General features: G+C 37.8%; 1 protein-coding gene across 1 annotated transcript in view; it reads right to left on the bottom strand.

Annotated features, from left to right (window-relative positions):
- Positions 1–441: 441 nt before the first annotated feature.
- Positions 442–24,357, bottom strand: part of NSUN3 (NOP2/Sun RNA methyltransferase 3) — a 58,213-nt gene continuing 34,297 nt past the window's right edge. The window contains exon 6 of the mRNA XM_080919655.1: positions 442–3,125. Within this exon, the coding sequence (XP_080775781.1) occupies positions 2,834–3,125 (292 nt within the window). The 3' untranslated portion in view covers positions 442–2,833. The remainder of the gene's footprint in view (positions 3,126–24,357) is intronic.

Below are 24,357 nucleotides of genomic sequence, written 5' to 3'. Positions count from 1 at the left end.
GAAGTGTGCATAAACAGGAAACTGACTGGTGCAGAACAGCCATAAAGGCAGCCACTAATCTTGAAGATAATACAATCCATACTGAGTGAGAGGCACAGTGACAGGAGGAAGGGCTGGCAATGGAGCCAGCTCGCATCTGGGTTCCCTTCTTAAGTTGGCTGTGTCATTGACAAACAGATCACACTGGGCTTTGCTTCCCTCATTTACAGAGAGGAATACAAACTCATTATCAGCAACTATTCACTTGGTTGCTTGCTTGCTTTGAGATGCTGTCTCCCTCTGTGGCCAGTCACTGGGAGGCCTTTGCCCATCACCACATTTGTGGCCATAGTTAGAAAGATCAAACAAGGCATCATAAAGACTTCAATCAAGCATTTAATGCTCAATAATTGTATGCTGTTTTGTTACATAATAAAGTTGATGGATACATGTAATGAGTACATATATTTTCATCAATCCCAAGACAATCAGGTCAAATACCATACCTAGTGTTCATTTGAAGTTTCACATTATACTGGAAAAACGAAGACATTCAATACATTCAGCACTTGTACTGTTAAATTTCACATTGTGGTTAACTTACACAAAAGCACTTCTAAAACTACAAAATCCAAAGAAAACAGAAAAACCACTATATCAAACGAAAACAAACAAAACCCTTTTCTGTCATTAAACTTTTGTATTAATTGGATATATTTGATGCGTCCAAGAGATAAGCATTTACTATGAACACACAGGTCAGAGGTTTTAAGATACTGCAGAGAACAAAGGTAGAAGGACCACTTGTTCCTACCTTGTCCATTCACTTGCCTCCAGTTACAAAGACTTATAAAACAAGACATGTGTAATGAATACATAATGACTAGAACAGAACAGTACCATTCTACATCAGAGGAATTCTGTGCTTCCACAGTTGATTTTTTAAAGCTAATTTCTGGCTTGAGAGATGGCTCAGCAGCAGCACTTGTTGCTTTTGCAGAAGACCAGACTTTGACTCCAAGCTCCCATATGGTGGTTTACAGCCATCTAACTCTCAGTTCTAGAGGGTCTGAAGCTCCCTTCTGACTTCCTCAGACAGGTATGCACGTGGTACACAGACATGCATGCTGGCAAGACATTCATACATATAAAATAAAATAAATTAATCTTAAAAATAAAAACCTAATTTCTAAATTCAAGTATGCATTGTAATTTCCTCTCCTGCTCTAGCCTTCCCTTCTTTCCTCTGTCCTCCCTAAATTTTCCTTAAGGAGGGTTTTACTATGCAGCCAAGGATGACTTGAATTTATAACTCTTCTGCCTTAGCCTCAAAAGTGCTGTGATTACAGGTGTGCACTGCCATGCCTGCCACTATGATTTTTCTTAGTAGTTAGAAAAATATATTTGGATCTAAGTGAAGCATTTCTAAAGAAAACTTTATGATTGAAAATTGATTTTTAATAAATCCTAAGTGTGTGTGTGTGTGTGTGTGTGTGTGTGTGTGTGTGTGTGTGTGTGAAAGAACACACAAAATTTTTGGGATATGTGTAAATTGAGACCACTTTGAATGATTTGGGGTCTTGGTAACAAATAATTGACTCTTCCTAGGCACCTTCCTCTTCTATATTATTATGTGACATCACACTGTCATATAACATCTTATATCCAAGTGAAATAAAGAGCCCCTCCAGATTGCAACTGTATGATAATCAGACTCTGTAGTACTCATTATAACTGCAATTATGTAACAAAACACTCCAAATATAGCTCAGTTATTGCTGTTATTAATCATTGTGCTTTTGTTTCAAGTGCTTGCTTTATAGCCTGCTGGATAGACTCCATTATTCTTCAAGCTGAATGTTGAAAGTCAAACACGTGCGTGTGAATCTGTTGTTCTAAAGGCCTTTCAACATAATTTACCCTTTCAATTTGTATTTGTGAATAAAAGAAAATGGGGAGAAATGAAGCTGGTGTCAATAGAGTCGCTGACCTTTGCAGTAAACAGAAGACAGTCCTTAACATAAAACAACTTTGCAAATAAGAAACCATTTTGCTAGAACTAGAAATTGTGCTGCTTAAGAAGTTAGCCTTGGAATGCCAATTATTCTTACAAAAAAAAAAAAACCCTGCAGATTTGATGAGGAAACAGTAAAAGCATTGGCAAATATACATTTTTTTTAAGAAAACACACATAGAATACGGTACTAAACATTTTATGCACAGAACTCAGTATTCTAATTAATTTAACTATAAAAATCCCAATTAAAAGAGAAAAATTATTATAGTGAACCAACACCATCTGTCCCTCTTTAAATCATCACTATACATATATTTGGAGGAGCAAAATTATACCTGAAAATCTCTTATGCCTATGCTCAGTAAGGCCGAAATACTAACTAAACAGGATCCAAATGGTCCTCGGGAAAGTGGCTTTGTGAGTATTTAAATACTAATTGTAGAGGCAGTCCTGCTCCATAATGGTTCTTTATCAGTAAAGAGCCATAGGCCAGTTGCTGGATGGAAGGAATAGGTGGAACTTCCAGGTCCCTGGAGGAAAAGCGACAGATGCAAGGAAGGAAAGGCAGAGTTTGCCAGGCTTCTGATGAAGAAAAGTTGACCAGCCATTTGAGATCTCAATTGAGTGGCCTCACATGTTGCTCCTACAGGTGGTGGTCAGGGGAGTTTAGCAACTAAAGTTTAGGGCAGGTGGGAGATGCAGAGCCAAGAGTATTGATAAGGGCATGCTTTTCCAGGCAGGAGATAGTAGCACCCAGCAATTGTGCCAAGAGTAGCGAAAAGCTATATATAACAACTAACATGTGGTGAGTTCAGAACATATGCATACAATAACACATCAAAATTCTCCCTGCCATTTTCTTGTGCTCTTGCCTTTTTTTAGTTTGGCTATATACATTGGACCCCAAGCTTTGCCCTTTTCAGGAATCACCAAAAGGCTACATTTCTGGTCAGTGGGTGCAAATGTGAAGTCCTGGGAGAAAGTCCTTGCTATCCCGCTAATATCCTCAGGCACGATGTTACTGTCGGAAGTCAAGATCTCACTGATCACATCCTGATTTTCAGCCTTGGAAAGCGTGCATGTAGAGTACACGAGGAGCCCTCCAGGACGTAAGGCTTTAATGGCAGACCTGTGTGTAGTGGGGAAAATGAAGAGATAAGTTAGGTATAAGAAGCCACGTAGGGAATCTGACTCAAGGAAACTACATACCAGCCTTACTCTGGCTCACCATGACCATAGTCATAGTTTGGTTGCATTTATCACCGATGACTGGGAAATGGCAACAAGATAAATCAAGACAGAAAAGTCAGAAAAAGTGAGTTTGGCTGATGGTTTGTTCTTTTAAAAATAGGGAAAGGGAAAAAGAAAATGGATAATGTGTTTGCCTTTTGAGTCATGGAAATAAGATAGGAAACAAAGACTCAACTGAAAACAATCATTGATCTTCCTATATACTCCACGTTAGCTTATCAGGTAAAATCAGAAGGTGTTCACCTAGGAACAAGGGAAAAAGGGCAGCTGTGGTGGAACATTCCTCAAACCAATGACCTTTGCACTCGACCTTATAGGAATCCTCTAGAGCAGTGGTTCTCAACCTTCCTAATGTTGCAACCCATTAATTCAGTTCCTTGTGTTATGGTGATTCCCAATCATAAAACTATTTTCATTGCTACTTTATAAATGTAATTTTTATATCATTATAAATTATAATGTAAGTATTTTTGGAGGTAGAAGTTTGTCAAAGGGATCATGATGCACAGGCTGAAAACCACTGTTATAGGGTTATAAGCCTCAGCTTATCATAATGTGATATCAGCAGGAAAAAGCTCCCACCCTTACAATAAGCCTCCATTATAGTGTTGTTCTATTATAAATTTAAAAATGTATAACCAAGGCTACCCAAGAAAAGACTAATTAACATATAAGAAAACAAATACAAAAACAGCAAAAATATGGCCTAGGAAGAAACTGACAATTAAATTCAGGCAACAAAATAAAACAATAAACACAGAAAAATTAGTAAAGAGGGATCACTCAATAGTATCAAAAACAGAAAGAAGACATAGACATTTAATACATGTTTGCCCAAATAAGGAAGATTCTGTAAAACCATTTGGAAGTTAAAGGTCAACATATTCTCCCACCCCTCATCTTTACAGCAGAACAAAAGAGTCAAAATAAGATCAATCAAGCTTGTTCAAAAATTTAATTAACAAAATTGGAAAAATAATGTGCAAAATTTGACAATACAAGTTGAATGAATATAATATGGATATAACTTTCCAGAAATGGGACAGGGAAATGACTCATCCAAGATGCTACCTCATTCTTTATTTCATGTAACACCTATTATATGCTGTTAGTGTCTAGGGATGGACATGTATCAGTGAATAAAACAAAACAATGTAAGCACTAACAATTTAAAACACCTTCTACCAGGAGTGATGTCTTAAACCTCTAATTCTAGTACTGGAAACTCTGGGGAAAGAGAATTGCTGTGAGTTTGAGGCTAGCCTTGGCTACATAGAAGTACCAAGCAAGCTAGGTTTATAAAGACAGGGTACCATGCTTCAAAAAGCCCCAGTAAAAAAACACACTATATCCAATAACAAATGTTCTTCCCTGAAAACATACATAAACAGGTAACACTATAGTCTGAGCAGGTTATGTTTTTATATTTAGGAACATACAGATATGTAAGAACAACTAAAGAAAGAGACCTTGTATTTGAAAGAGAGCAGGATTGGGTTATGTGAAAGGAAGAAAAGGAAAGGGGTAATGTCATTAGATTATTATATTAGTCTACATTATATATATTATCATTATATTAGTCTCAAAATAAGTAAAAAACAAAAATTCCCTTTGTCCACATCTCTCAGTGGAGGGGGAAAACTGAAGTTGGGATATAATGTATGAAAGAAGAATTTTTAAACAAAAAATGTGAGACCTGGTGTGGAAAACCTTTATTTTCACAAATAACACATTCTCACAATTATCTCAGGGAGAGTGGCTATGGAAAACTGAGTACTAGTAGTGAATGAACTGAGTCCCTTATACAATGGTGTGTAAACACACATTGTCTTTCCATGGAACTAAGTTTGGAAATTGGCTCTTTCATGAGATAACTGAGTTGAAACCCAATCACTGGAGAAGATACACTAATCAAACTTAGCTGATATTGTTATGGGAAGAAATTAGATACAGAGTTACAGAGAAAGGAAAATGTAAGCAAGGAGAAAAGAAGTTCTGTAATCATGGAGTGAGGCCTCAGAAGAACCCAGTCCTATCAGTGTCTGGCACATGTGTAACCTGCCTGTCACCTGTCAGAAATAAAGTACTTTGAGGGCTACTCAGTCAGGTGCACTGCGCATGGTGTACCATGGTGGGAAATGTAACTTTAAGTAAGACTAAGTAACTGGGCTAAGCAGATGTGTGAAGGATGCACATTTTCCACTCTAGATATAACCATTACAAAGTCTCTAAGGCATGCCCAGGGAAAGAGGACAGTTGTGTGGCTAGAGGCAGGGAAGAGAGGGGGTTATCCTGAGATGAGATCAGACAGAGGTGCAAAGGGGCCTGTGACTGCTGCATAAACTTCCCCATGTATACTTGTACTGCAATACATTATTGCTAAAGGCTAAAATGCTGAGAATACGGGAAGACAATAAATGTTCCAGAAGGAAAAAGGAACACTAAGAAATGGGTCATTCTATCATTCAGAAATTGGGCTGGTGACAGTGGATATCAAATGAATTCCATTTGCAGCTGACCCTCTAAAAATATCCAAAATGAATACAGAAACTCTGTGATGCCTCTCACTTTTCCTCTAGCAAACAAAATAGATCAGTCAGGGAGGAGAAATAGAACCCATAACACAGTAAATACATCATGAAACAGTGAAGAGCAGGAAGCCTCAGAGAAACAGCAGTGTGTGAACTTTGGAGCAAAGCCCCTTTAGGCTGCAAGGAGAGGGGGGTCTCTCTGAAAAATGACAGACAGGTGAGGAAAACCTGGAGCTCAGATGCACCATGCACAGCTGGGTAGAGAAAGCTGCTGCTCCTTTCTTATTCTTTCAGGAAAAATCTCTCAGTGCTCTCATAAAACTGAAGTTACAGAAAAAGAAAATTTATTTTAACACATTACCCAAGTCTATAATGAATGATGTTTTTATACAGTTAAACAACTTATACCCTTTACTAATCTTCAGTGTTCAGAATCACTCAAGACCATCATTAGGATAATGTTTTGGATAGTACAACCATAAAAATGAAAGCACCATCAAAAGGTCCTGAGCAATAATTGAGAAGAAGATACGTGTGGCAACATCGGCATACAAATGTGCTTATTGTAGGAAAAGAGAAGAGGCACTGCCCTTGATCATTTGATGGACAGATAGACAGACAGCTATTAACCAGTGCTAGCCTAGGAAATGAAGGTCTTAGAGCTGACTCTGGGAGAAACTTAATTTGGTGCCCATGTAAACTCCACTCATCAAATCAAGTCTGTACTATCAACAGTCACAGGATGACTAAAGACAAGGGGTTCAGGGTCATTGTGATGGTTTGTATATGCTAAGCCAGGGAGTGGCACTATTAAAAGGTGTGGACCTATTGGGGTGTCATTTTTGGTGTGGACTTTAAGAACCTCATTCTAGCTGCCTAAAAGTCAGTCTTCTACTAGCAGCCTTCAGATGAAGATGTAGAAAACTCTTTTCCACCTGAACCATGCCTGTTTGGATGCTGCCATGTTCCTACCTCGATGATTATGGACTTAGCCTTTGCACCTGTAAGCCAGCCCCAATTAAATGTTGTCCTGATAAGAGTTGCCTTAATCATGGTGCCTGTTCACAGCAGTGAAACTCTAACTAAGACAGTCATGTAAGTGCAAAAAATACTAGCAGCAGGTTAGTAGTCAGTGCCTAAAATCTCCAAAAGAAAAACATATTATCTAGAGATACAGCATGTTCTTTTGAGACTTGGCAGTGATCTGGGAATAAATTAAGAAGAGAAATATGGGAAAGGCATTGCTTCTGAAAGCATAGGAGGAAAAGTGGCAGGAGGCCAGAGCACATTTCTACATACTTAATCATAGTTCTAGATTTTTACCTATATGGTTAGCTTTGGTACAGCAAATGACAGGGGAGATTTCCCAGAAGGATAAGTACCTAATTTCTCCCCAGTCACTGGTAGTTTTATATAAATTTTGATTGTTAGGGGATGACTTACTCTCCAGACAGCTACCATCTTCTAGCACATGGACTTTAGACTTGGGGAACATGCTTTTGCTGAGTAAGCTGTACACATAGAGATGGGGAAATGAAGTAACAAACAGCAGTGGCAAATGACAAGGAGCATCTGATGGGAGCCTCCAATGTTCTGTCTAAGATTTTGAGATTGATTTGTATTTTTAAAGAAACCTTTGTGTTATTCCATGGCCAGTAGTGTTATGCCAACCTAAGTTTAGAAGATAAATTATGGATGCTAGAATGAAAACAAAGCAGGAGAAGCATCCAATACCACAGCACTATAGAAATTAATTTAAATTTGTATCAAGCCCGAAACATATTGTTTGTAAATGGTGAGGCTTGTGTCCTGTGCAACATTAATGAGAGGAGGGGAATTCGTACTTATTTGATTAAGTACGATCATTGTTACCCATTTGAGTTAAGACTAAATAGTCCTTTTAATGCAAGTTTAAAGATAATCTGCATTCAGCATTGCATATATCTTGTGCCCAGTGACTATCTAATGGATTTTTAAAAATTGAACTCCTACTGCCATAGTTAGTAGAAAATGATCACAAATATACATGAGCCTAATAAAATTTTTGTAAAATGAAAACACAACTAATGCCTTAAAGTATTGGAGCCAAATCTCCTTCAGGTCTCTGGAGCCCACAGTTTATAACAGGCTTTACTGAATCCAATCAGTATGTTTTTGTACTACATAACCCCTGGGATCTCTGCATGAGAAATACTTGCTTTTTGTTTGTTTTTTAGCATCCATGTATCTTGGCCAGGTGATGATGTCATTCCAACCTGAAGTGTGTCATCATGGCCTCTAGTCTACCTCTATGCTTCCTTCTCATCTGTAAGGCCAATGTGGTGACTCTGGCCCACTGAGATAATCTCCTCATGTCAGAATCATAGTTTAGTCAAATCTAAAATACTTTTCCTCTATTCTGGTGTTAGGATACTAGTCACCGCTGTTCTTACCACACAGGTGTTATCTTATTGATAATTCCCATCTCTGATGTCAAATACAAAGACCTTCCCAACACTGTATGTGTACATACCACAGAAAAGAAAATATAAATAAACAACTTTCAGGAACAGACAGCATGTATAAAGCATAAGTAGGTCCTCCATGGCAGGCAATCCTCAGGTATGTTTTTAAGTAACGTAGTTTAGCAAGCCTTAACAAATGCACTACAAAGGCAAAATTTGGGAAGGCATTTAAAGACCAGAAAGTTGTGTAATGAATTTGCACAAATCAGTATGATGTTGGGCACATAAAAAGACAAAGGAAGAACAGATTAAAAACAAACAAAAGGACCCTGAGTGAAATCAACAGGCTTCTCCCTCCATTCTTCCTCCAACATGAGCTTCTTTGGTGTATAGTTATTGTTTTTTGTTTTTATTAAGAGGAAAGGAAACTAAACTACCATGCTAACTTTCCTCAAAGGAGCAATGGTCTTCTATTCTCAACTACCCTAAGTTTTCTAGGTTAATGAGAGCTTGCTAAATATAACATTATGTAGTTGTACAATAACCACTAACCATGATGCATGAGATTATCCCAAATAATGTTGCATTAATACTGAAAAGTAGTAGAGGAAAGCTTACTTACAAGCTAAAGTAAGAAGGAAAAACACATCATAGCACCATGCTAACTACAAGAGAATCAAAGGTGTTTATCTAATACTCAAAACAGTTACGAGTTTCCATTTCTAAAATGAGAACTGATACATTATCCTGAAAGATGTGTGTGAATGTGTGTGTATGTATATACATATATATGAATGTGCATATATATGCATATGTATATATATGATCACACAATATATCATGTGTATACATATTATATATATATATATATATATATATATATATATATATATATATACAATATCCAAATATAACATAAAATTTGGGGATGTCCTTTTCAAAGAAGCAAAATGTCACCCAAAATAATCTCTCTCATTTTTCTAAAGCATCTATCGTCTTCCAGAAGCTTCCTATATAAATGTTCATCAGGCTTATTAAACTCTATTTGAAATATAAAGTAAAATTCTATCTCAGAGCAGTGTTACAGCAAACAGAGCCACTCATGGTTGATAGCAACCGAATAAATTGCAGTGGGAAATGCCTTATAAAATTTGCTGACAGAAAAAGAATGGTCACACAGTAACAGAGAGCATCCCACTTGCCCTGGTACTTTACAGCAGATCTAGAATATCTAGCTCTCTTCAAACCTTTGACTGCTTTTTAGTGCCTTACAGAAAAAGCTGAAATGCATCTAGTGCCTAAGCATCTAGTTAATGAAGCATCTGAAAACAAAGTCAGACATATTCCTACCATGGAAACCATTATTCAGTAGAACATTTTGAGTTCTTAATGTAACAAAATCCTTACTGTATTTTTGGAAGCTTACAAAGTATACTTGACTCCTCCCTTGTACTAGATTGCCAAAGCTAAAAAGCACTAAAATGTATAGGCTTTTGTTTTTAAAGTCTTCTTTAGCCTAAAAGTAATAATCTATCTACATAAATCTATCTACAGTTAAGACCTCTGGCATATGGTGTTATTTTATTATATTATATGGCATATTTCTATGTTTTGCTGAGTGTTAGCAAGTTTGGTTAGATTACACAGTGCCCCCTTCAAACTCTGCAAGGAAGAAGCAGTTGTACAGCCAAATATGAGCTGTATTTTTTACAGCATCCACTTAAATGTCTAAGTTCTGAAAACACCAACACCTCAAGCGTTTGAATCAGATTTTGAGCTTCTGCCTTATATTCAAATAAGCTTCATTGAAGTTTTATAAAATAGAATCTGTAATATATCTACAAATAGCCACATAGTTATCCACTGAGCATTTTATGCAAGACTTTGTACAAGTAATCAATTGAATTTTGAAAGGCATCAGAAAGACATGTGGATGCATGTGTCCTGGAATAGAACACTTGCTTAGCATGCAGGAAGCCTGGTTCAATCTCCAGTCCACACGGGAAATTAAAGAACATCAGACAGGAAAATCTACTAATAAGCGTTTATGATGCTCACCAATGGCTTCTTATCCTAATATAAGAATAAAAACTAGAGATTTTTGTTTTGTTTTGTTTTTGCAAGTTATCAAGTGTTCCATCCCCTTGGCATCAAAGTGTTTTAATTTCTGTGTTTTTATTAAAAAGCAAACAAAAACTGAACAACAAAACAAACAAAAACAAATCATCAGAACTTTGCCTATAGGTACTAAATGAAGCCAAGTATCAAGGCATTCCGTTCTTCCTTTCCAAAAATTAAATTCTCTGCTTTTCACTGAAGTTTATGATCCTTCAAGGCTCTACTAACAGAACAGCTTCAACCATCAAGGACCCTTTGAGACTCAGAAGCAAGATGAGAATGCGCTTCTCAGTACAAGAGAGTCCCTCATTAAGTTACTAGCTTGGCTCACAGAGTTCCAACTACCAGTGCATGATTTACAAAAAACAAAGAGAAAAGCAAAAGGCAACCTGAGTTTAAATCCTTAAAGGAAAATCATATGCTTTCATAACAGCACGTTTCATGAACTTGGAAAGCTGAAATGAACTAGAAAATCAAGCAAGTCTTAGAAGCCTAACAGCTAGGAAAACAAGGCAACAAAATACCAATGGAAAACCCAGCCATGATTTAACAAGTGACACAGGATGGATGTCCTGTTTCGCTATGACAAATCTCAGTCTCAGAGAATGCTGTATATGAAAATACTTTTAAGTCCACCTAATATTTAAAAGCTATAAATTCCCCTTTTTCATCTATTCTTCTACTGCCTGATTAGAAAACTTGGCATTCAGTGGGGAGGGTCACTGTTAATTATATCAGTACATTTAACTGTTTTCTGCATTTAAAGGGGACCAAAAATCACATTATACGGGAAAAACAAAATCAATCAGCACTGCAACAGTGCCATCTTTTGACTAAAGAAGATAAAGAAAAAAATAGTGTTAGTTCCTCTTTCACTAATTCCTCAAGACGTGCCAGGAGGTACGTGACTTCCTTTTAGGTTATCACTATAATGTAATGTATGTTAAGATGTATATACTGCTTCATCTCCAATTTTTGATGCATGGGTAATAAAATCATAAATTACTCTTGAAAATGTAGATGATGACTGAAAAATACTGTAACCAGTATGTTTATTTTCATATTTATTCATGTCTTTCTACTGACATTGTAGCATTAAAGCAACTATGCCATATCACTGGACATAAGAATAAGCAAAGGGCAAAAAAAAAGAAACTCACGTATTCAATTAAGCAGATAGAACACAGTCTTAGCAAGCTTATTCACCTGTGGTAATTTGAATATGGCCATGAAAAGTGGCACTATTAGGACTGGTGTCCTTGTTAGAGGAAGTGTATCACTGTGGGGGTGGATTTTGAGAGCCTCCTCCTGGCTCCCTGTGGATGATAGTCTTCTCCCCTCTCAGCATCTCCAGCACTATGTCTGCGTGGATGCTGCCATGCTTTCTTGTCATGATGATAATGGACTAAACCCCTAAAACTGTAAGCCAGCCCCAATTAAATGTTTGCCTTTTTAAGACTTCCTTGGTCATGGTGTCTCTTCACAGCAATGAAACCCTAACTAAAGCAGAAGTTGGTACCTATTGCTGTGATAGGCCTGATAATGCTTTTCTTTGGAGGAAGGTAGATTTGGGGACTTCGTGAAGAAGTGGAATGCTTTAAGTGGGGCTTAATGGACCACAGGAGTAGAAACATAGGAGACAGTGATGCTAAGGTTGAGGGCCTGGCTCAAAAGGATTCAGAGCAGAAGAACGTTAGTATATAGCCTAGAGATGGTTTTCTATTTTGATGAACAATGTGGCTGTTTTTTGCCCTTGTCTAAAATGTCTACCCAAGGCTAAGGCTTAGATTAATTGCACAGACAGGGGAAGTCTTTAAAAAGCATAGTTTAGACTATTATGCCTTATGGTTTACTCTTATGGAGAGCTTTTTAATCAAATGTAGGCAGCTGAGAAAGAAAAAATACATATGTATTGTTCAAAGAGTAAGGAGGCACCAGAAGGTGGAATGAAGCTAAAACCAGTATTCAAGGTTATTAAATGAGATTAAGACTGGTGACCTCAGGGCAAGATCCTATACAGCTAAACTAATTGTTTATGTATTTGCAGGTGAACAAAGGACAGTTATAGCATTAGGGTATTATTATTACCTGGTGATTGTTTTCACTTGTCCTTTTAATTTGAAATGAACTACATTTCAGAAATGGAGGGCATACCTGTGATCCAAATTTGAAGGCTGGAAGTTGCAGGCTTTTGATCTGGATCCTAAGGCATGGTGGGCATTAAAAGGTTAGGTCCAGGAATGGTCATATACATCTTTAATTCCAGGAGACAGAGGCATGCAGTTCTCTGAGTTCAAGGTCAGTTTACAAAGCAAGTTCTAGGACAGCCAAGCCTAGGCAGTAAAGGATGTAGTAGAATGAGGGGGCCATGTTCTATACCCAGAAAGCAACAGAACTCAGCATCTTAGGCCATGTGCAGCATAGTCAAGATTAGAAGGGGTTACCTGAACATTTGATGCTGGTTAGAAATCACTGCTAAGAAAGTAGCAATGATTAAGAGGAGACCAGCATCACTGAGGTGAAATCTTCTGGAAAATGTTTTCTGGACCACAAAGAAGCTGTGTACCAGAAATAGATATTCTTCTGGCAGCTGTATTGGTAGTGTGTAAGAATCACTTAGGTAGTACTGGTTTTGAAAGTATTACGGAGTCATGAAGAGTCGCTGAGGGTTGACATTGTAAGAAGCTAGGAAAGGCCACTGGTAAAGATGCAGCCTCAGTTACAGTTGATTGACTACAACTGAAGAGGTCATGAAAAAGAAGTTGGAGCTTGACACAATGAAGGGAGCCTATGTTAGGTGAAGCCTAGTTACAGTGGAAGACTCCATCAAATTGGAGATGCCACTACCATGGGATGACCTCCAAGAACAGCAGCAGCAGTGGAGTGGAGTCAACCAGAGCCTATACTGCTACAGAGGGCAGAGTTGGAGAAGTGATCAAAGAATCATGTATGGATTCCAGACATTAGGACAAGAAGCTATAATGTTGAGGTTGCCTTGGATAACCCAAGATGTTACAGATGTCAGAGCTGTGGGATAACTGACAAGCAAAGGTGCTAACAGGAAGTAGAAACAGAAGTGCTCGACATCCTTAGCCATCAGGGAAATGCAAATCAAAACCCTGACATTCCACCTCACACCAGTCAGATTGGCCAAGATCCAAAACTCAGATGACAACAGATGCTGGCGAGGTTGCAGAGAAAGAGGAACACTTCTCCACTGTTGGTGGGGTTGCAAACTGATACAACCACTCTGGAAATCAGTCTGGCGATACCTCAGAAAATTGGACATAGTATTACCTGAAGACCCAGCTATTCCACTTCTGGACATATACCCCAGAGACACTTTAGTACACAACAAAGATATATGCACCACAATGTTCATAGCAGCTCTATTTATAATAGCCAGAAGTTGGAAAGAACCCAGATGTCCTTCAGAAGGTGAATGGATACAAAAATTGTGGTACATTTACACAATGGAGTACTACTCAGCTATGAGAAACAATGACTTAACGAAATTCTTAAGAAAATGGATGCATCTAGAGAATATCATCCTGAGTGAGATAACCCAGTCACAAAAGAACAGACATAATATGCAGTCACTAATAACGGGATACTAACCCCAGAAAGCACTGAACACTCCAGAAACAACTCACAGACTGTGTGAAGCTCAAGAGAAAACAAAAAAAAAAAAGAAAGAAAAGAAAGAAAAGAAAAAAAATCATTATGCTCAATCCTTACACACCAAGAAAACATTAACTAATTCCAGGTTACATCCTGTTTTACATGTACTTTATGCTCATTGTAACTAGTAAGACCTTAATGCACACTATCAAACCTTTGAAAAAAAAGCCAAACATTGACAATAATGTATTCGTATACTTTTATGCAAAAATCCTTAAAATTTGTACATTTATCTTTGTTTTTTAAAATAAAGATGTTCAAAAAGAAAAAGAAACAGATCAAGAGAAAGAAGTGTGTTACATTTATCACAGTTAAAAGGAGTTGAACATCAGATATGGAGATACAGAGTATGGAGTTTGCCCAGCTGCTGTTTCTTCTTGCTTTGGTCTAGTATTTCCTCACCATAATATTTTGGAATTGTAATATATATCCTTGATGTTTAAATTATGTAATCTGCTTTTTGACTTTTATTTTACAGGGGATTGCAGTTAAGAGATTGAATGAATCTCAAAAGAGACATTGAACTGTGAAACTGTGATAGACTTTTGAGACTGTAATAGACTATAGGGACTTTGGAAGTTGGACTAGATGTATTTTGTATTATGCTATAACTAGATATGGCCCCCATAGACCCACATGTTTGGACAGGTCTATAAGGTGCCAAGATGTGGAAGGTGGTGGTTTGAATATGCTTGTTATGAAAAGTGGCCCTATTAAGAGGCCTTGTTGGAGTAGGTGTGTCTTTGTTAAAGGAGGTGTGTCATTGTAGCAATCGACTTTAAGTGCCTCCTCCTGTCTGCCTGTGCAAGACAGATTCTTCTCCTCTCTGCCTTTAGATCAAAATTTAGAATGCTTTGCTCATCCAGCACCAGGTCTTCGTGGATGCTGCCATGCTTCCTACCATGAGGACAATGAACAACACCTCAAAAACTGAAGCAAGCCCCAATTAAATGTTTGCTTTTATAAGAGTTGCCTTGGTCATGGTGTCTAGTCACAGCAATAAACCCCTAAGACACTACCTTAGATACTTAGCATTAAACTTTAAAAAAGAATCAATTCAGGAAGAGTCAGTGGTTAAGAACACTTGCAGCTTCTACAATTGCTGCATTTGGTTCCAATTCCACACACTGAGCATCTCTCAATCATCTCCAGCCTCAGCTCAGGGGCTTCTGCTGCCACTGTAGATGTGGCAAATAGACACACGCTTAGACATAAAAGCAATCCTTTCTAATAATAAAGTAAACGTGGCAGTGGTGGTACACCCTTTTAACTCTGGTCTTTGGGAGGCAGAGCTAGGTTAATCTGTGGGAGTTCAAGGCCATCCTGCAATTTCCAGGACAGCCAAGGCTATACAGAGAAACCCTGTGTCCAAAAGCAAAAATAAACACAAAGAGAATCAAGAAACAGTACAATCATTTTAAGCATTTAAAGTAAATATGAGCCAATTGTGTTAATGTTAATCATTACTTTAGATTCTGGATCCCTGTACTTTATAGCTCTTGCAACATGTGCTGCCAAGAAGATAGACCAGGATCATGTGAAAACTAGAAGCCTCCTAGTCCTACTGCCCAAATAACAGCTAAACTGTAAAGATATGACAGTTCTTTCCAGAGAATAAGCACTTAGCATATATCATCTCATGAAGATAATTTCACATTTTGGGAAAAAAAGAATAAAAGAAAACATAGATTTGGCTCCAATTAACTTGGAGTTTGCAAACAAAACTCTCCTGGATGTCCCACAGAATAATCAAGACCTTGGCATATCTTCATTGAGGTGGTCCTCTATTCTTTTGCAGCAAATCTGATCTGTGCTATTACTTTTTCTGAATAAAGTATGTTTGCTCTTTTATAGTCTGTTTGCACTTTCATTTCATTTTCAGATGCCAAGAACCTGGAAATATGCAATCTAAACACCAAGTGCCAACCACCAGTAACTAAACTGTGGAAAGGACATGTGATCTGTCTACATAGTACACATAGATCCTTCCACTCACCACCACCGGCTATCCAGGGAGGAAACTCCAGGAACTCTTGGAGCTCAGATAGTGTGGTGTTCTCTGGGAATGGGTCCTTTCCAACATAGAGAGAGGGCCAGTTCAGCGCCATCAGGACTCAGGACCTGCCCGCAGAAGGTTGAGCACCCAGAACAGCCTCACAAGTGCTCTTCCACCTGAGCTCATGGAGACAGAACCAAGTCACTGCCATCAAAACTCACAGCCTGCCCTCAAAGAGCTGAACACCTAGGAACAATCTACTTCCTGAGCCCATGGGCCCGCAGACCCTCAGGAGAGACAAGCTCCAGTCAGAGACAAAAAGATCACGTATAATCACAGATATCAAGATGGCAAGAGGAAAGCCCAGAAGATAAGCAATAAAACCCTAGAAACCTGGCAATATCAGAACCCAGCTCTGCCACCACAGCAAGTAATAGATTTCCCAACACACCAGAAAAACAAGATTTAGACTTAAAATCATACTTCATGATGATGATGGAGATCTTCTAGAAGTGCATGACTAGCTCCCTTAAACAATTACAGGAGAACCAAGAGAACACACATGAACAAGTAGAAGACATTAAAGAGGAAACACAAAAATTACTCAGAGAACAAGAGGAAAACACAACCAAACAAGTGTAGGAATTGAAAATGGAAATAGAAACAATAAAGAAAACACAAAAAGGGACAATCCTGGAGGTAGAAAACCTAAGAATGAAATCAGGAGTCATAGATGCAAGCATCTATGTAGTCACCAACAGACTACAAAAGATGGAAAAGAGGATCTAAGGGGCAGAATACAACATAGAAAACACTGACACAAAAGTCAGAATATGCAAAAACATAAAAGATTATAACCCAAAACATCCAGGATATTCAGGACACACTAAAGTGACCAAAGCTAAAGATAATAGGTATAAAGGAGCATAAAGACTTCTAATTAAAAGAAACAGTAAATATCAACAAAATCATAGAAAAAAAAAAAACTTCCCTACCCTTAAGAATGAGATGATCATGAACATACAAAAAGCCTACAGAACTAAAATAGATTGGACGAGAAAAGAAACTCCTCCAGACACATAATAGTCAAAACACCAAATGTTCAAAACAAAGAAAGAATACTAAAAGCTGTAAGGGAAAAAGGTCAAGTAACACTTAAAGGCAGACTGATCAGAATTAAACCAGACTTCTCAACAGAGACTATGAAAGCTAGGTGATACTGGACTGACATCAGACAGACCCTAAGAGAATTCAAATGCCAGCACAGGTTACTATATCTAGCAAAACTCTCAATTACTATAGATAGAGAGGCCAAGATATTCATATTCCAGGGCAAAACCAAATTACATAATATCTGTCCACAAATCCAGGCCTACAAAGAATAATAGATGAAAACCTCCAACACTAGGAGGGAAACTACACCCTAGGAAAAGCAAAAAAATAACTAAGTAAGAAAACCAAAAGAAGAAAAGCACACAAACATAATTCTACCTATAAACAAAAAAAGCAGGTAAAAACAATGACTATTCCTTAATATCTGTTAACATTAGTGGACTCAATTCCCCAATGAAAACACACAGACTAGACTATCAGACTGGATACGTAAACAAGATCCAGCATACAGGAAATTTTGCTAAATATAGGAAACTCATCTCAGAGACAAAGACAGACACTACCTCAGAGTAAAAGTCTGAGAAAAAACTTTCCAAGCAAACAGTCCCAGTTACAAGCTGGAGTAGCCATTCTAGTATCAAATAAAATAAATTTTCAACCAAAAGTTATCAAAAAAAGAGAAGGAAGGACACTTTTTTACTCATTACAGAAAAAAAAAAACTATCCAGATGAACTCTTAATCCTGAATATCTATGCTCCAAATATAAAGGCACCCACATTCATAAAAAAAACTCTACTAAAGCTCAAAGCATATATTGCACCACACACAATAATTGTGGGAGATTTCAATACCCCACTCTCATCAATGGACAGATAATAAAAGCAGAAACTGAACAGAGACACAGTGAAACTAACAGAGGTTATAAACCAGTTGGAATTAACAGACATGTACAAAACATTTCATCCAAAACCAAAAGAATATACTTTCTTCTCAGCACCTCACAACACCTTCTCGAAAACTGACAATATAGTTGGTCAAAAAAAAGCCTCAACAGATATAACAACATCAAAATAATCCCATGAATCCTATCAGATCACCATAGTCTAAGATCGGTCTTCAATAACAGCAAAAACAACAAAAAACCCACATACACATGGAAGCTGAAAAATGTTCTACTCAATAAAGCTTTGTCAAGAAAGAAATAAAGAAAGAAATCAAATACTTTTTAGAATTTAACAAAAAAGGAAGGCACAACATACCAAATTTATGGGATACAATGAAAGCAGTGGTAAGAGGAAAACTTATAGCTCCAAGAGTCTCCAAAAAGAAACTGGAAAGAGCATATACTAGCAGCTTAAAAGCACAGCTGAAGGCTCCAGAACACAAAAAAGCAGATACACCCAAGAAGAGGAGACAGCAGGAAATAATCGAACTCAGATCAGAAATCAACCAAGAAAACACGAAAAGAATTATACAAAGAATCAACAAAATCAGGAGCTAGTTCTTTGAGAAAATCAACAAGATCGATAAACCCTTAGCCAGACTAACTAGAGGGCAAAGAGAGAGTATACAAATTAACAAAATCAGAAAGGAAAGTGGAGACATAACAACTGAAACTGAGGAAATTCAAGAAATCATCAGATCCTACTACAAAAACCTATACTCCACAAAGTTGAAAAATCTGGAGGAAATGGATGAATTCCTAGACAGATACAAGATCCTAAAGTTAAACCAGGACCAGGTAAACCATCTAAATAATCCCATAACACCTAAAGAAATAGAAGCAGTCATCAAAAGCCTTCCAACCAAAAACAGCACATGACCAGATGGGTTCAGTGCAGAATTCGATCATTTTTTCATAGAAGACCTAAACCCATACTTTACAAACTATTCAACAAAATAGAAATAGAAGGAACACTACCCAACGCATTTTTGAAGCCACTATTAAGCTCATTCCTAAAGCACACAAAGAACCTAAAAAGAAAGAGAACCTCAGACCAATTTCCCTTATGAACATCAATACAAAAATACTCAATAAAATTCTTGCAAACTGAATAAGAGAACACATTAAACCAAATCATTCACCATGATCAAGTAGGCTTTATCACAGGGATGCAATAATGGCTCAATATACAGAAATCTATCAATGTCATCCACTACATAAACAAACTCAATGAAAAAAACCACATGCTCATCTCAGTAGATGCTGAGAAAGCATTTGACAAAATTCAACACCCCTTCATGTTAAATTTTTTTAAAAAAATCAGGAATCCAAGGCCTATACCTAAACATAATAAAAGCAATGTAAGCAAACCAGTAGCCAACATCAAACTAAACAGAGAGAAACGTTAAGAAATCCCACTAAAATTAGAAACTAGACAAGGCTGCCCACCTACCCCCTATCTATTCAATATAGTACTGGAAGGCCTGGCCAGAGCAATTAGACAACAAAAAGAGGTCAAACAGATACAAATTGGAAAGAAGAAGTAAAAATAATCACTATTTGCAGATGATATGATAGTATACTTAAGTGGCCTAAAAAATTCTTTTACCACTGATAAACCACTTCAGCAAAGTGGCTGGATATAAAATTAACTCAGACAAATCAGTAGCCTTCCTGTAATCAAAGGATAAACAGGCTGAGAAAGAAATTAGGGAAAAGAAACCCTTCATAATAGTCACAAACAATATGAAATACATTGGTGTGACCCTAACTAAGCAAGTGAAGGATCTGTATGACAGGAACTTCAAATCTCTGAAGAAAGAAATCGAGGAAGATCTCAGAAGACGGAAAAATCTCCCATGCTCATGGATTGGAAGGATCAACATTGTAAAAATGACCATCTTACCAAAAGTAATCTACAGATTCAATGCAATCCCCATCAAAATTCCAACCCAATTCTACATAGAGTTGGAAAGCTCAATTTGTGAATTCATCTGTAATAACAAAATACCTAGGATAGCAAAATCTATTCTCAACAATAAAAGAACTTCCAGGGGAATCACCATCCCTGACCTCAAGGTATATTACAAAGTAATTGTGATTAAAAACTGCATGTTGTTGGTATAGAGATAGGCAGATAGATCAACAGAACAAAATTGAAGACCCAGAAATGAAACCACAACCCTATGGTCACTTGATCTTTGACAAAGGAGCTGAAAACGTTCAATGGAAAATAGACAGCCTCTTTAACAAATGATGTTGGTTCAACTGGCAGTCAGATGCAGAAGAATGCAAATGGATCCTTTCTTATCTCCTTGTACATAGCTCAAGTGCAAGTGGATCAAAGATCTTCACATTAAATCAGGTACACTGAAATTATTAGAAGAGAAAGTGGGGAAGAGCTTAGAACACATAGCATAGGGGAAATTTTCTTGATCAAAACACCAATGGCTTATTGTCTTAAGATCAAGAATTAACAAATGGGACCATGTGAAATTACAAAGTTTCTGTAAGGCTAAAGACATTGTCAAGAAGACAAAACAGCAGAGCCAACAGTCTGAAAAATGATCTTTACCACTCCTACATTTGATAAAGGTCTAATATCCAATATATACAAAGAACTCAAAAATTAGACTTCAGAGAATCACACAATCCCATTAAAAATGGGGTACAGAACTAAACAAAGAATTCTCAACTGAGAAATAAGAAATAAGAAATAAGAAGCACTAAAGGAACTGTTCAACATCCCTATTCTTCAGGGCAATGCAAATCAAAACAACCCTGAGATTCCACCTCACACCAGTCAGAATGGCTAAGATAAAAAACTCAGGTGACAGCAGATGCTGGCGAATATGTGGAGAAAGAGTAATATTCCTCCACGGTTGGTGGGGTTGTAAGCTGGTACAACCACTCTGGAAATCAGTCTAGCAGTTCCTCAGAAAATTGGGCATAGTACTACCAGAAGACCCAGATACTCTACTCCTGGGCATATAGCCCAAAGTTGCTCCAACATATAACAAGGACACATGCTCCACCATGTTCATAATGGCCTTATTTATAATAGCCCGAAGTTGGAAAGAACCCAGATGTTTCTCAACAGGGTAATGGATAAAGAAATTGTGGTACCTTTACACAATGGAGTACTACTCTGCTATTAAAAAAAAAAAAATGACTTTATGAAATTCCTAGGCAAATGAATGGAACTAGAGACTATCATCCTGAGTGAGGTAACTCAGTCACAAAACACACACATGGTATGCACTCACTCATAAGTGGATACTAGTCCCAGAAAGTCCTGAAAATCCAAGAAACAATTCGCAGACACGATGAAGCTCAAAAAGAAGAAAGGCCAAAATGGGCATGCCTCAGTCCTTAGAAGGGAGAACAAGGCACACATGGATGGAAATACAAGATCAAATAGAGAAACAGGAATTGAAGAAAAGATCATTCAGAGACTGCCTCACTGGGTGATCTACCCCATTTGTAGCCACCAATCCCATGCACTATTGTTGATGCCAAGAAGTACTTACTGGCAGGAACTAGATAGAGATGCTTCCTTAGGGGCTCTGCCATAGTTATATATATATATACAGTTGAGTATTCTTGCAGCTAACCCTCAGACTCAATACAGGGACCCCAATGAAGGTGCTAAAGAAAGTACTGAAGGAGCTGGAAGAGGATGCAAACTCATGGGAAGAACATTATCAACCAACCAAACCCTCCACAACTCCCATGGACTAAAACACCAACCTTTGTGCACACATGGAGAGACCTATTGATCCATCTGCATATGTAGCAGAAGAGAGCAGTGTCTGGCATCAGTGTGAGGCCTTTGGTCCAGGGAGGGCATGTTTTTCCCAATGTAGCAGATTGCCAAGGCAATTGGGGTGGACAGGGTGATTAGGAGCAAGTGTACCTTGATGAAGAGAAGTGGAGGGGGAGGGGAGTGAAGGGAATTACATATCAAATGTAAATATATAAAGTATCTAATAAAAATAAATAAATAAACAAATAAAGACTTTATAAAGTCTACAGGGTAAAAAGTCAGAGTCTATTTATTAAAGCAAGGGTCACAAACCCTGACTAAGTCACACTGCTAATTAGAGAGGCACAGACTGCCAACTTAAGCTAAAATGAGAGAAGGGCCAAAAGCTCACCACGGCTTCTTAGAGCAAACAGCTCTTTTAAAACAGCTAAACTAAGTGTGGAATCTAGGGCAACAAGACCTAGGATGCAACAGACATTCATTTTATCATACCAAAAGCTTTGGAAGGAAAGGAAAACCTGCATGCCCTCAGGCATTTTAACCCAGAGAACCCAGGAGCTGGCAGGTCTGAAGCAATGCCCTGAGAACCAGAGTGTACACAAAGCTACCTATGCTTGTTTACTCTTTCCTACAAGTAGAATTCTAATTAACCAGTAAGAACGGGCCTGACTGCACAGGTAGGCTCAGGACCTGATGACTAAGAACCTAGCTGTCTACTGATTATCAGTACTACTTTAGTATGTTTATTTATGTTATTATTTAAGTCATTATTATATAAACTCTTCTCTGTTACATAAGGAAAAAGATACCTTGATTAATGCTTAATTAGGTATCACCCTGGAGTTGCAATAGCAGAATCTAAAGTGTAAGAATGGTACAAGAAGCAGGTAATAAAGAAAAAGATTATAAAACTACAATTTCCAATGCTACAGTAGATAACTGGTGACTTTAAAACTTCATTGTACTGCTGTGCTCTGGTGTTTGGTTAAATATTATTCTGCGCATACCTATGAGGGTGAAGAGGTTAGAAAAATTAGCATTTGAATTGAGAGACTAATAAATCAGGCTGCACTTCATAATATGGGTGGGACTTGAACAATTAGTTGAAATACTGAGTTGAACAAAATGTTGACCTCCCTTAAAGAAGAAACGCTACAGCAGATTGTGATGGACTCAAAGTGCAATATGGGCTCTTCTCTAGGTCTCCAGCCTGCTGGTCTACCCTGTGAACTATGGACTTATTAACCTCCATAATTGCACACAGTTTTGTTGGAGAACCTTAGCTAATATGGCCAGTGACCTTGACTATACCATCATAATTTTATTTTAAAAATCCCATTCTCTACCTCTTGATAGTGTTGTCTAATGGGCATGACTCCTTAAAATGCACACATGGCTATAAATCTACTAGTTCAGCCAGTATGCGGAAGATAGCACCTGTGCATGATCCCCCTTGAAATCACAGAGTATCAACTTCTAATTCTGGATCATTCACCTCAAGGAAGAATCCAATATAGAGAGAGATCCTCTATAGATCTCTAACACCATTAAAGGTAGAAGATTAAGAGGAACAATAGATCTACATAGCATTTAGAAATACAGAGACTGCGTGTTGGTTTGATTACATATGGCCTACATAGAGTTATATATTCGAATGCTTGGCCCATAGGATGTGTGGCCTTGTTGGAATAAGTCACTGTTGAGATGGGCTCTGAGATCTCCTATGCTCAAGCTATACCCAGTGTGACACACAGTCTCCTTCTGTATAAAGATGTGGAAGTCACAGCTCATTCTCTAGCACCATGTCTGCCTGCATGCCACCATGTTTCCTGTATGATGATAATGAACTAAACCATAAGCCATTCCCAATTAAATGTTTTCCTTTGTAAGAGTTACTGTGGTCATGGTTTCTCTTCATAGCAATGGAAACCATAACTACGACAGATATATTTCTCTTCTCCATCATGGGAACTCCCCATCTCATATGCTGTCAGCCTGCTCAGCTTGAGTATTTTGTAGCTGGATGAGACTTAAGTCTCAGACTACATCCCTAGAAAGACTTGGGAAGATTAACCTCTAACCAAACATAGAATTCCTCTTTTTCCAGGCAGCCAGACAGATACTGTTCTGTAACTATATACCCTATCCCCCCAACAATGCTTCTTTTTTGAATCAGGTGAACCCCGACTCATCTGTCATAACCCACTCAAAGTAAACAGTCTATGAAAGCTTAACTTATTGTCCATAAAATTCCCTAGTATATTTCCTCAAAGCAATATATCCTCAGCTTTTTTAAAATAATAACTACATTATTATGGTGTGTGGGAGGGGGGACCAGTTGTGGTTTCGCATCCTCCATTTCCTCCTCAGGGTGTTCAGGCACCACTGCAAACAAAGATGGACGGATGAAGCAGAGTCTAGAACAGGTGTGGAAAAGACTATACATGAAGTTTGGAGAGTTGAAAGGAGTTTTCACAGTGAATGAAATCATTGGCTGGAGGTTAAAGTACTGTGGAT

The sequence above is a fragment of the Micromys minutus genome (genome assembly GCF_963924665.1).
Source record: "Micromys minutus genome assembly, chromosome: 7".
Lineage (NCBI taxonomy): Eukaryota > Metazoa > Chordata > Mammalia > Rodentia > Muridae > Micromys > Micromys minutus.
Note: the sequence above shows the minus strand (reverse complement) of the source record. Positions and strands in the feature narration are given on the sequence as shown.